Raw genomic sequence first — 14,251 nt, 5'->3', positions numbered from 1 at the left:
AGTTTGAAGCTGGCTAGAATGTTTTGGTGAGAAGGATTAGATAACAGTGCTGATGACTAGTTCACTCATAGGCTTGCTGAGATGTGTAAGAACAACAATCTGAACACAGATAGGGGAGTCACTTCTGCTTCTTCTGGGGGAACTGGCTGAGCTGCAGTTCTCTCTCTAGCCTCTCTGTCATTTCTCAGCTTAATCCACTTTGCTTCCTAACAAACCCCTCAGCCTCTCCTCGTAGGGTTTGTGTTCCAGGCCTTTCACCAGCCTCGTCGCCCTTCTCTGGACATGCTCCAGCACCTCAACATCTCTCTTATAGACACTTGGCTTGTGCCTGCCTAGTGCAAGGCCTGTGCTTTTCCCAAATTAGGGAAAAGTGAGCCTGTGGCTTAGCCTAATATGGTCTGGTTTGGCTAACTGCCATCCTGATTGGCTATTCTGCGTCCAGAGAGCAATTAATCTTGGCCCACATTGATAAAAGGAGATATGCAGGTGAACAACCTGCTTTGGCTTTCCAGCTTTGCTCCCTTGCTCTTTGCCTGCTCTCTCTGCTGTGCCCAGCCCTGCTGCTATTGCACACTGCCTTATTGCTGCCTGCTAAACTCCACTGCTGCCAGTTACCAGCAGCAGACCCTGGATGCCTGCACACGATTGGTCTGTGTGGCCAGCCTGACACCGTGCTGAGACTGCACCACATCTGCCTCTGCACCTGAAGGCCCTGTCTAGAATCCCTGGACATATACACAGATCATCCAGAAGAAGCCAGCAGACAAGGGCAGAGATTGGCTGCATCCAATCCCCAGAAGCCTCTTGAATTGAGAAGCCCAGAACTGGACACAGCACTCAAGGTGTGGACTGATCAGTGCTGAGTACAGGAGCAGAAAAACCTCCCTTGTCCTGCTGGCCACACTGTTCCTGATACAGGCCAGGATGCCACTGGCTCTCTTGGCCACCTGGGCACACTGCTGGCTCATTTTCAGCTACTATCTACCATATATGATGACACAGTGAGTCGTGAGCTCAGTTCTACTCTGAATTTGAGCATCCAGAAAACAAGGTGGAAACCAAAGACTTAATCAATTTGGGAAAGCCCTTTGAGATCATCAAGTCCTTGAGATCATCAAGTGCAACCTATCACCCATCACCATCTAATGAACTAAATCATGGCACCAGTATGACAACAGTTTAACAGAAATTAATGAAAACATTGACAAGTTTACTGAAATGCTTAGAAAGGCCAAAGTTAAGGGAACTTCTGTCCCAACAAACAAATAACCAGACACTTATCAAAAGTTATTTTCAGGCTTCATGAAGAAAAGCAGCAGTCTGTTGCCTGGAGGAACAGAGAGGCATGGAAATAGATATACTACACATGGTTACTAAAGCTACAAAGATAAGAAAAACCAAACAAGCTAGGCTCAGTCCCTTGAATTCTGCCATCTATAGTCAGTAAACCATCATGTAGCCTGAAATGTAAACTAAAGAGAGAAGCTAAGAAAAAGGGGATATAGATTTAGCCTGATTACCAAGTAACTCCTTTTTAAAGCCACATTAAGTATAATAAAATGAAGCCAAGCAACTGAGGCTTGAGATAATAATATACTATTGTTTGAAGGGTTTTCTCTAGCAACATCTAAGATCACTAAAATAAATGAAAAGTGACACTTGCAATTCTATCAAAATAAAGATTAATAAATTTTCTGCCTCAGAGGACCTATTGTGAAATACATGTACAATATTAACAAGGTTTGACAGTTTGGAGCTTAAGTGCATATATTTATATTGGACAGTAAAAAGTACTAGAAAAATTATCTTAGGGCTGAACCCTGTTCTAGCAAAAAGGTGGTCAATATGATGAGAAAATATTATTTCACCTATTTGATGCTGTCACTCCTTGAAAATAACAGAATCAGTCAGGGTTGGAAGGGACCACAAGGAGCAGCCAGTTCTAGCCCCCCTGCCATGGGCAGGGACACCCTACTCTAGAGAACCTGGCCACAGCCTCATCTAGCCTGGCTTTAAACACCCCCAAGGATGGGGCCTCAACCACCTCCCTGGGCAACCCATTCCAGCCTCTCACCATGCTCAACAACTTCCTCCTCACATCCACTCTGAACCTCTCCACCTCCAGCTTCGCTCCATTCCCTCTAGTTCTGGCACTCCCTTAAAATCCAGAAAGTCCCTCCACAGCTTTTTTTGTAGTCCCCTTTCAGATACTGAAAAGCCACAAGAAGGTCACCTGGGAGCCTCCTCTTCTCCAGACTCAACAGCCCCAACTCTTTCAGCCTGTCCTCATAGGAGAGCTACTGCAGCCCTCTAAGCATCCTCGTGGCCCTTCTCTGGACACACTCCAGCACATCCCAAAGAATCTGTTCATTTTGAAGATGCAATAATTTAAAATAACTTCCTGATTTCTCCTCTTTTGGAATGTCTATTTTTGTAGGCTTTAAAGGGGAAAAAAAGCCAAACAAACAACAAGAAAACCCTTCTAAAATGGTTGTAGGAAGGGAAAAAAAAGTGAGACACCAAATATCATTTTCCTCATAAAGAGTAAATGCAACTTTTGGACTTTTGATTAAGGGTGCACTGCATAACCCAGCACTAACATTTCTCAAAACCCAGGGAAACATTTTAAATCAGCTTCTTAAATAATCTGATCTGTAGGTCATAAACTTGAGGAATGGTAATCAAACCTCAGCTTTTAACCACATACTGCCTCATTGTCATCAGACAATGTGTGGGCTGCATCTTGAGTGGCTTGGGACCAGTCTCTGTACCCATCATTTTCCAAGAGGCATTTTTCAAGGGATCACAAGAGTTGGCTTGGCCCAAGCAGAAACTGTGATTTAGACAAAAGGAGCAAACCTGCAAAACTACAGTTCAAACTGTGCCCACAGACTCACCATAGGCTGAGCACGATGTAAGGTGAAGTGGTAAGGAAAGAAAGAGATTGATTCCTAACTGTCAAGTCAAAGAGATGTGGGCTTGTTTCGAAATGAGGAGTGTCTATTGAAGTGTCAGCATTAGCTGTCTCTGTTTATGGAATTTAATTTGATTTTTTAATGACATTTAATCCAATTTTCCTAGACAAAGTGAGATAGAAGGTTAATTAAGATAATCTTAATGAAGGACTACACAGAAATATGCATAGGCTTTTAGAATTTCACAGAATCAACCAGGCTGGAAGAGACCTCCAAGATCAGCCAGTCCAACCTAGCACCCAGCCCTAGCCAGTCAATTAGACCATGGCACTAAGTGCCTCAACCAGTCTCCTCTTGAACACCTCCAGGGACAAAGCCTCCCCCACCTCCCTGGGCAGACCATTCCAATGCCAATCACTCTCTCTGGCAACAACTTCCTCCTAACATCCAGCCTAGACCTCCCCCAGCATGATTTGAAACTGTGTCTCTTTGTTCTGTTGCTGGTTGCCTGGGAGAAGAGACCAACCCCCACCTGGCTACAACCTCCCTTCAGGTAGTTGTAGGCAGCAATGAGGTCACCCCTGAGCCTCCTTTTCTCCAGGCTAAACAACCTGTTCCAGCTTATACCTTCATTCTGATCTTTGTTTGACAAATACATCTCACTGGAGGGGGAGGAGGGAAGTATAGGCAACTACTGCAAACTGTATAAGGAACAAACTGGGAAGAAGAAAAGAAGAAATAAAAAAGCTTGGTAGTGGGAACATGAAGGTTTTTTCAGCTAACTGTAGCACAACCACAGGGATTTTGCAAGGAACTTGCAACACAACCACAAGAGACCTCATTTTGCAAAGTTTGTTAGGTTTTGCAGTGCTGCATTTCTAGGAATTTTATGGAAGGAAGGATAAATATAACAAGAGGTGGATAAAGGGCAAATACAGACATGTTTCACTTATTTCAGATGCTAAGTAAAACTCACTGCTTTTCCTGTACCTTGTAAAAATTAGATCTCACATGTAATCTTCCTTGGCTTTTTCTTCTTCACTCTGCCTTTTCCATTTGCAAAACATCAAATGATGCTGCAATATACAGCCTCTTGTTGCAGAAGTACAACTCATATATAGGGAAAAAGCAATGTAATACATTACATTAACTGTGTATAAACACAAAAATCTCACAGGCTCCACATCAGTGCAGTAGATTTGTTCTCCATATGCAAAGTTCATTTTGACATGATCTCACTTGCTATAGAGAATCCATTTCTCTGGCTTGCTTTACTTTTAACTCTCCTATCACACTTTATTAAACATTCTGGTTTTTGCCTTTCCAACCCAAAAGGCTGTCTGAAGCAAAGCAATCAGCTTTGTGAGTGGGAGGTGTTTTGGAGTGGAGAAATAAAACATATATATAAGCAAAATTACCAGTCTTTGGGTTGCAAGTATGTAAAGAATATGTCTGGAAATACAGACCAAATGTGCCTTTCCATGTCCAGTTACATCTGCACACCAACATGTATCTGATCAGGAGGGCTATGAGGAGGATTAAGGGTTTGGAGGGCATGGAGAGGCTGAGGGACCTGGGACTTTTTAGTCTGGAAAAGAGAAGACTGAGAGGGCATTTGATAAATGTTTATAAGTATCTGAAAGCTGGCCAGGGCTGGGGGGGGTCAGGCTCTGCTCACTGCTCCCTGGGATAGGACAAGGAGCAATGGGTGTAAGTTGCAGCAAAAGAGGTTCTGCCTCAACACAAGGGGGAACTTCTTTACTGTAAGGGTCACAGAGCACTGGTACAGGCTCCCCAGAGAGGCTGTGGAGTCTCCTTCTCTGTAGGCTTTCAAGGTCTGTCTGGATGTGTTCCTCTGTGATCTGTGTTAGATAGGATTGTCCTGCTCTGGCAGGGGGTTGGACTTGATGATCTCCTTGGGTCCCTTCCAACCCCTAACACCCTGTGAGCCTGCGAGTATGATTTTGATATAAAACTACCGCCACAGAAAAATTAAGTCATAGATCCACAGAATGGGTTGGAAAGGACCTTAAAGATCATCTGGCTCAAACACCCCTGCCAAGGGCAGGGACAACTTCTACTACACCTGTCCTTGAATACCTCCAGGGAGGGAGCATCCACAACCCTGCTGGGCAATCTGTTTAACTGTCTCACCAACCTCACTGTAAAGAATTTCTTCCTAATCTCCAGGCTAAATCTAAATCTGATTCTTCTGACCAAGACACTGAACCTTCTCAAGAAATCCTTAAGTCTGAACTGATACAAGAAACCTTCTAAAATACTTGTATGGTAAAACTGTCCCTTTAGATGATCTTTTACTATTATTATCATCCATCTGGTGTGGTTTGTTCATTTATTTGCACACTATTCTGCAGAGCAATTCAGAACCTGTAGAAGAATCATGACCACTTTCCTTTGCAAAACATTTAAAGGGGTTTTCTTTCAGAAGTGAAGAGCAAAGAACTTGTTCCATATACACTAAAAAAAATTACAAGGGTTAAGGGAATATATTTCTTTCAAAGCATCTGAATTACCTCATTTATGATATCATCAGCACACCAATGTGGAAACACTTCTTTGTGCCACTGCTGTTCATTATTATTGGTCATGCTGTATATTGTGGTTATGTCTTGGCTGTGCTATTTAACACCAGCCACCTCTACATGATATTCCTATATGTAAGGAGTCTCCATGGACACACCATAAAAACAAAGCTTCATATTAAGAAGCATTTATGAAAATGTTTTTACATAACTAAAAAATACTGAAGAAATTCTTTCCAGTGAGGGTGGTGAGACACACAAACAGGTCACAGATGCCCCCTCCATCGAGGTATTCAAGACCTTAAGAAATTCTTTCCAGTGAGACACTCAAACAGGTTACCCAGGCAGGTCACAGATGCTCCCTCCATCAAGATATTCAAGATCTTGAGCAGCCTGGTCTAGTGGAAGGTGTCCCTGCCCACAGCAGTGAGTTGGAACTAGATGATCATTAAGCTCCCTTCCAACCCAAACCATTGTAGGATTCTAAATATGTTACAAATGATTCATCATATATTAATAGTTTTGGAGGCCAACTGACTACTCATAAAAATGATTGTAACACTCTTAGTGATGTCCCTACACAATAAATTACTTGTACTTATTACATGTCCCTAATTCTCATTAATAAAGTTCCCCTATAAAAACCTTGCCAAAGCATTCTCCTTATAAAATATTAGCAACCCAATAAAATACTACAAACTAACATTTTAAAAGCAACATCTTCTTACCACTGAGTTCACATTACCAAAAACTTAACAATTAATAGGAAACAATAAACTGGAGAGCAGTGTAAGAAAAAATTCTCTCAGTGCTTTAAAATAAAGCATTCTGAGTGCCTAATTAGGTAAGGCTTCACTTCATCTGGTGATCAATCCATTGATTGCTAGCAGCTGTATGTAAGTATCATCTCAGCAAGTAAATAAAGCTCTGTTACAAGCAAAATATCATTCTGACAGATTCTATTGTAATACTATTAATGCTTCTGCCATTATGCTGACAAGGCAAAGTCAGGGTTTGTTAAAATAGGTTAGACTCACAGAATCAGTCAGGGTTGGAAGGGACCACAAGGATCATCTAATTCCAACCCCCCTGCCACAAGCAGGGACACCTTACCCTAGATCAGGGTTACCATAAAGAGTATGCTCTTATATCTTCTGTGCAATAGGATTATGCAGCTTTAACCTTTAAGGTTTCAGCCAACAATAGCTGCTCTCCAAAGGCAGTAACCATGATAGGGTCTGAAAGGCTGCATGCATTTCATAGAAATCACCTTAAAGCTCTACACTTGCTGTGTTTATGGCAAAGCAATAAGCAAACATATCCAGGGTAACTTTTGCATTATTCTTCCCCTGTACTCAGCACTGGTCAGGCCACACCTTGAGTGCTGTGTCCAGTTAAGGGCACCTCAATTCAAGAGAGATGTTGAGGTGCTGGAAGGTGTCCAGAGAAGGGCAACAAAGCTGGTGAGGGGCCTGGAACACAAACCCTATGAGGAGAGGCTGAGGGAGCTGGGGGTGTGCAGCCTGCAGAAGAGGAGGCTCAGGGGTGACCTCATTGCTGTCTACAACTACCTGAAGGGAGGTTGTAGCCAGGTGGGGTTGGTCTTTTCTCCCAGGCAACCAGCAACAGAACAAGGGGACATAGTCTCAAGCTGTGCCAGGGGAGGTCTAGGTTGGATGTTAGGAGGAAGTTGTTGGCAGAGAGAGTGATTGGCACTGGAATGGGCTGCCCAGGGAGGTGGTGGAGTTGCCATCCCTGGAGGTGTTCAAAAAAAGCCTGGATGAGGCATTTAGTGCCATGGTCTGGTTGACTGGCTAGGGCTGGGGGATATCTTGGACTGGCTGATCTTGGAGGTCTCTTCCAACCTGGCTGATTCTATGACTTGTGCATCTCCTATCATAGAGTCATTTTCCTTTTCATAGAATAGCTTAGGTTGGAAAGGACCTTACAGATCATCAACTGCAACCTCCACAACCACAAGCAGGGATGCCTCTCAACTAGACTTACCTGCTTAAGGCCTCATTCAGCCTGGTCATCAACAGCCTGGATTGTGCTAATTAAGGAGGCAGGAATTATAAAACCTGTAGTTATTTCCAAAAGCCCCACCCACAAACTATATACAAACTAGTTAAATTTGGCTCCTAATTCACTCAGGAAAGTCTTCACAAGGATGCTCATAGGCAATTCATTCATTTAAGAGAATCAGAAAAGTGGAAAAGGTTTAACCACAAAATGGCTCTGCCCCACTTACAACTAGGCAGCCTGGAGCCCTAGGCAAAGTCTGCTCTACTCACAGTGGTGGAGTAGAATTCAGGGATAGTCCCTGGCTCCTCTGCAGCAGTGTTGGAGCTGTTCAGCATCTTGATAGCTGTTAAGAGGCTTCTGGATCTTCCCAGGTTCTTGCAGGGTGCTGGGAAAGAGGCAGACCATCTCTGACCTGATCCCAGTTCCTCCTGGCACAAAGGTTTGCAAAGGTGCAGGCAGGATGTCTTGCAGATAGGCAGAGAGCACCATGTCGGTGGCACTTTTCACCATGTCATGAGGCACTTAATGCCTTCTCCTGATAAAACTTGAGGCACTTAAGTTTGCAGGTAATTCAAGCCCAAAACTTCAGGGCTAGGCTGGTCTGAAGCATGAGGCAGAGCAGAGCAGAGCATGTTGTCCAAGCAGAGAGCAGTGAGGCAGAGCAGAGCACAGAGGCAGCACAACTGCTTGCAATTTAGCCTAATTGATATTATTTGCTCGAGTGTAATGGTTCCTCTGGCCACAGATTCACCAATCAGAAGGGCATTTGCAAAACTGCAGGTGAAACCAGGGCTTGCTCACCCTTATTTGGGCAAGACAAGTATCTAAACACCTGTGGGCACCTGTTTAGCACTTTGGGAGGGGACATAATGGCCCAAGCCTTTGTTTTCCTCCCACCCTTGCTGCTCCCATCAGCAGAAGGGTGGAGCAAACCAGGACATGCTTTAGGCCTATTAGCTTTCCAGGACATAGACCCAGAGAGAAGGCAGTCACCATCACCCTAGGCAACCTATTCCAGAGTCTCACCACCCTCCCACTGAAGAAATTCTAAGATCCAGCCTCAACCTACTCTCCTTCAGCTTAAAACCATTCCCCCCTGCTAGACACCCTTACAAAAAAGTCCCTCTCCAGCCTTTCTGTAGGATCTCTTCTGGTATTGGAAGGCAGCTCTAAGGTCCCTCTGGAGTCTTCTCTTCTCCAGGCTGAACAACCCCCTGCTCTCTCAGTCTATCATCATAGCAGAGGTGCTCCAGCCCTTGAATCATCTTTGTGGCCCTTCTTTGGACTCACTCCAACAGCTCTTTGTCATTCATGTGCTGGGAACACCAGAACTGGACATGGTATTTGAGGTTGGGCTTCACAAGAGCAGAGTAAAGGGCAAGAATCTTCTCTCTTAACATGCTGGCCACATTGATTCAGCCCAGGAAACAATTTGCCCTTTGGGCTGCATAAGTGCACTTCTGGAATTAGGAAATTAGGGAAAGTCAATGAAAAATTAGCAGATAGCTTAGGCTGGATTTTAGGAATAAATTCCAGATTCTGGAGTATGCTGCCCAGGGATGTTACGGATGCCTTCTCCCTGGGGGTGTTCAAGACCAGGTTGGATGAGGCCTTGAGCAGCCAAGCCAGTTTACAGGCATCCCTGCCCATGACTGGTGGGTTGGGATCACAGAATCAGTCAGGGTTGGAAGGGACCACAAGGAGCAGCAAGTTCCAACCCCCCTGCCATGGGCAGGGACACCATACCCTAGATGAGGCTGCCCACAGCCTCATCCAGCCTGGCCTTAAACACCTCCAGCCATGGGACCTCAACCACCTCCCTGGGCAACCCAGTCCAGGCTCTCACCACTCTCATGCTCAACAACTTCCTCCTCACCTCCAGGCTCAACCTCCCCACCTCCAGCTTTGCTCCATTTCCCCCAGTCTTGTCACTCCCTGAGAGCCTAAAAAGTCCCTCCCCAGCTTTTTTGTAGGCCCCCTTCAGATACTGAAAGGCCACAAGAAAGTCACCTGGGAGCCTCCTCCAGACTGCACAGCCCCAACTCTTTCAGTCTGTCCTCAGAGCAGAGCTGCTGCAGCCCTCTGACCATCCTCGTGGCCCTTCTCTGGACACTGTCCTTCATCTCCACATCCCTCTTGTAATGGGGGCTCCAGAACTGGCTGCAGTACGCCAGGTAGGGTCTCAGCAGAGCGGAGCAGAGGGGAAGAATCACCTCCCTCATTCTGCTGCCCACACTTCTCCTGATGCAGCCCAGGATCTGGTTGTCCCTCCAGGCTGCAAGTGCACACTGCAAGCGCTCACTGCTGGAGCAGATGTTCTCTGAGGTCTCTTCCATCCCAAGCCATTTTATGATTGTATTAATTTGTTCTTACATATAGATCTAGGAACATGAAGGTTTAGGTATTTAATCCCCTGACAAGTTTGTTATACACACCTGTGAATAAACACAGTCATCAAGAAAACATTAGCTAATGGAATAACTCATCTCTTTGACTGAACTCACATGAAAAAATCCCAGTGGCCCTGATATATATGGCATTTTCATTCCCAGCAGATACTTCACTTGGGAAGTCACAACATGTGTAGCTGCTCCTGTTGTCATTGCGCTTATCACCGGTTCTGTTAACAAGAAAGTGGCACTGCCCAGCTGCAGCACAAACATGGCTACCTGAAAGGCAAAGGCATCATTAGCAGAAATGACAATAAAGATGTAGCTTCCTGGTATCAGGACAATGAGCCAGGGTTCTTCTAATAAGCTGTAAGATAAATGAGGTAAAGATAAAAAGAAAAAGCCCTCTGAAGAGCAACTGTAGGAGAAAATGGAGCCCACCGAAGCTCTGTGGTTTTATCTGCGTTATCTTACTCACATCCCTGGTTTGTGAGACTCTACCACTAGTTTAGTGGTGAAAGTGGACTCAGACTGTCTTCATGCAACGCCTTCAGCTCAAATCAGGAACACAATGAACATGACATTGAGTAAAGCAGCTCCAAAGGGGAGGTTGGTGCTAAGGCTTGCTCCTGCTCCACTGCTATCCAGGATGACTTCGAGAGAAAACAGTTCCCCCAAAACACATCATATTTGCACTTCTTGTTCCAGAGTACCTCCTCTATTCCAGCTCATTTATTAACTTTAATTCAGTCTGATATATAGAAGCAGATCACTGACTTAGCTCTCTATTACCAGCATGATGTGCCCTGTCACCTTACCTGGGAATTACAGCAAGTCTTAGCCAGAAGGCTGGTATTGCGATGAGAAACATGGATTCCCATGCTTAACAGCACTCAGGAGGATGGCAAAATTTAATCACAACCTCAATCCAGGCTCTCATTTGAATATTGTGGATCAGTGGCTTTAAGGTACTCCTCCAGGAAATAAAGATTTCAGTCTGGCCTCTAACCACTGAACTCACATAAAGCACTAGTGGCAGCACTACAAGCACCACCTAATGCAAGTGACATTACTCACCTGGGAGAAGAACCCATGCATATAGCACAGCTCCCTATTAGGCCTGATCGGAAGATGCAGGCAGAGAGTTTTGTGGTTCTTCCTATTCCAATCAGGCTTAAATAGGATATAGGCAGAAGTAAATCAGCTGGCACATGAAAAAGCTGAACTGTTTAGAATGCAAGAGAGTAAGAGGTCCAGTGGATTTACACACCATAAGTGGATTCTGCAGCAGCTAATCAAAAAACACCTGCAGTGGATTTTGAGGTTAGATTAAATACAGGCACCAACCTTCTGCTTGAGGCATTCTGACCTTTAACACTTAAAGCTTTCTGGGGAGAGCATAAGAAGTTGTCAGGCTGTGAGCACAGCACTCCTGCACAAAGAGCTCTGTGCACACTCGGAGGATGCTGCTGTTTCCAGCGCAGTGCACAGCATGGTGGTACGCACAGATGCAGAGAGACAGCACAAGCAGCAACCATGCACAAGCAGTATCAATTCTACTCGATATGCAGTTTCCCTCACACTGCTACCCAGCTCTAACTCTGTAACCAATAAAAGAACTTTTAAAATGCCACAGAAATGACCATACTACTTGATGTTTATCACTAACATGGGCACAAGAACCAGCTCCTGCCAACAGCACAGGCCACCAAGGATCCCCTTCTGGACACCCTGGCTTATTCTCTGCATGGTAAAGGAATTCAGTGCACCAGCTGCAGGGGGCTGGGTTTCTTTCAGGAGGACAAAACCCAGGAGGTGTTGCAATGTTGAGTGCTGGAACGTTTCTTCCTTTTTAATATTCACAAGGAAAGAGAGAGGCCTTCTTTGAAGACCTAAGCAACTGGCAGTGGATAAAGGAACTCAATGCTTGTGGTCAGAAGAGGAAAAGAAAAGAAATTTAAAAGACCTCTGATCGTTTGAATAAGCTTTGGAGAATCATTTGTAGACATCTGTTTTACTAATTTATTTCACTTTAATGATGGGTGTGTGAACTCTGAAGAGAATTTAATAATGCATTCCCTACTGGTTTTAATTATTGAATATTCTATAGCCTTCCTCTTCGAGCCAAGAGCAATAGCAAACCCCGGGAACATGTCAGTGCTTACCAGGAGCTGATTCATGTTCTGTTTCTGAAGAAGGAATGGGAACACCACCAACAACTGACTATTGTATTAGAGTGGATTGAATGTGATTTTACTCCGCATTGCAACACCCTAGGAGCATGTATACAGACAATTACCACATCTTAACAAAGGAGCAGTAAATTCTTACAACACATAATTCCATCATTCCTGAACCTCAGACCAGACCCATGGTCAGTTTTTCTCAGAAAAGTGGAAAATAAGAGAAAAGAACTACAAAAGTCATAACTGTCACCAGTGCAATGCACCAGTAGCATAAAGAATATGTGTTTCCCTCTGACCTGAATGATTCCTCCTAGAAATGAAACTGCTGCTGCAACTCCAATCCTCTGCATTTCAAACTCTGAGAGTCCCAGCGCTCTGGAATGATTGTTCATGGTGATGTTAGCGCCGACTGAGGGAACAAGACGCTCGACTGCGTTGGCAGAGATTAAAGAGGTCAAAGCAAAGGTTCCTATAAAGAAATCCACACATTAGTCACCATTATGTCTGTACTCATGACTCTTGAGCTCTTTTTCAAAACTTGGCCATTCTGAGTGGAAGTGCCATTTTGGGCACTCTGCCTGTCATGGTAAGAACAATTTCAACGTGATATATTTCATCATGAGGATATCCATTTACATATGTTAACAAATGAATGACTCTAAAACAACAAGTCAGAATGGTTTCAAATTATCAGAAATGCTTTCAACTCACCCTGGGTATGACAGAACACATTTTTGGTCTGGAGATCCCAAATGTTCACCATTCAAATTCCTAAAGCCATTAATTCATGCTGCACACAGTACCTAACCCATTACGGTTAGCAGCTCTAAGTGTTACAAAACTCCACAATCTGAACTCTAACAAACAAAGGCAGGTTATGAAAGAAATGTTTTTATTTGCTGAGAGAGGTAAGACAAGTTCAAAGACACACAGATAAATAGGAATGATAATTCAATATTATAAAGCACAAACACATCATGCAGAGCTCTAAGAACATAAGGGGTGCCCTATTGTGTCAGACCAATGGTCCATCTTACCCACTGCTCTGTCTCCAGCTCTGCCACTGGGAGGTCTTACCCAGAGAAAGCACACAAGCCCAGCCACTTTTTCCAGGCCATTCCTTTCAGAAACCCACAGCATCTATAGCTGTTGTGTTAGGGTAGCACATCCTGGCCCTTTTAGATTCTGGTTGTAGAATAGGACTCATGAATTTGACAAATAGCTGTTTGAACTTGCAAGGGGAGGTTGTAGCCAGGAGGAGGTTGCTCTCTTCTCTCAGGTGGCCACCACCAGAACAAGAGGACACAGCCTCAAGCTATGCCAGGGGAAATTTAGGCTTGAGGGGAGAAGAAAGTTCTTCCCTGAGAGAGTCATTGGACACTGGAATGGGCTGCCCGGGGAGGTGGTGGAGTCGCCGTCCCTGGAGCTGTTCAAGGCAAGATTGGACGTGGCACTTGGTGCCATGGTCTGGCCTTGAGCTCTATGGTAAAGGGCTGGACTCGATGATCTGTGAGGTCTCTTCCAACCTTGGTGATACTGTGAAGTATCTTCTGCCTCTGTGTTCTCTGGGAGCAGGTTTCAGAAGTTCACCACTTGTTGCAGCATTTTATTTAGTCTATACTTTAAAAGTCTTTTAAACTGATCTCTCTCCAGTTTCAATAAGCTCTCCTTGTTTTTATGACTGCTATTTGTACAGGGGATAACCCTCCAGGGGGAGTGACCTTGAACCTGACCCTAGGTGGTCTTGACCTGTCCACAGGGGTGGGTGGTCTGAATGCCACCAGGTGATTCATGGTTAGCCCACTCCCCCTTCCTCTCTAGAGGTCTATAAAAGCAGGGGGGACTTCCTGTTCTCCCTCTCTCTGCACTCCCTGTCTCCCTGTTTACCAGCATCACCATCCTGTCCCTGGTTCTTACCACATGGCCATCACCCACGTGGTGGACAAACCCATTACCATCAAAATCTGGTATTTGCTTTCCCTTCCCTATAGCTTTGTAACTTCCCTACCTCAGACACCTTTTTGATTTATCATTAAACTTTTCTTCTTTTTAACTTCCAAATCAGTGAGATTATTTATTTGGGTGCGCTTACCTTTTCCTCTCTCTACATCTAATTCCTTTTGGGAAGGAAGGGGGAAGAGGAAAGGGCATTCTATAAAGTTGTTATTGGTTCTAGCAAATATATTTGAGTC

At 44.5% G+C, this 14,251-nt stretch overlaps 1 protein-coding gene across 3 annotated transcripts in view; it reads right to left on the bottom strand.

Annotated features, from left to right (window-relative positions):
* Nucleotides 1–14,251, bottom strand: part of SLC26A7 (solute carrier family 26 member 7) — an 85,597-nt gene that overhangs the window by 38,684 nt on the left and 32,662 nt on the right. For all 3 annotated transcript variants that reach the window (XM_064154674.1, XM_064154672.1, XM_064154673.1), the window contains exons 5-6: nt 12,356–12,528; nt 9,988–10,152 (exon numbers count right to left, since the gene is read on the bottom strand). In XM_064154674.1, coding sequence (XP_064010744.1) covers nt 9,988–10,152; nt 12,356–12,528 — 338 coding nt within the window. The remainder of the gene's footprint in view (nt 1–9,987; nt 10,153–12,355; nt 12,529–14,251) is intronic.

The sequence above is a fragment of the Pogoniulus pusillus genome, chromosome 14 (assembly GCF_015220805.1).
Source record: "Pogoniulus pusillus isolate bPogPus1 chromosome 14, bPogPus1.pri, whole genome shotgun sequence".
In the NCBI taxonomy this organism is placed as follows: Eukaryota; Metazoa; Chordata; class Aves; order Piciformes; family Lybiidae; genus Pogoniulus; species Pogoniulus pusillus.
Note: the sequence above shows the minus strand (reverse complement) of the source record. Positions and strands in the feature narration are given on the sequence as shown.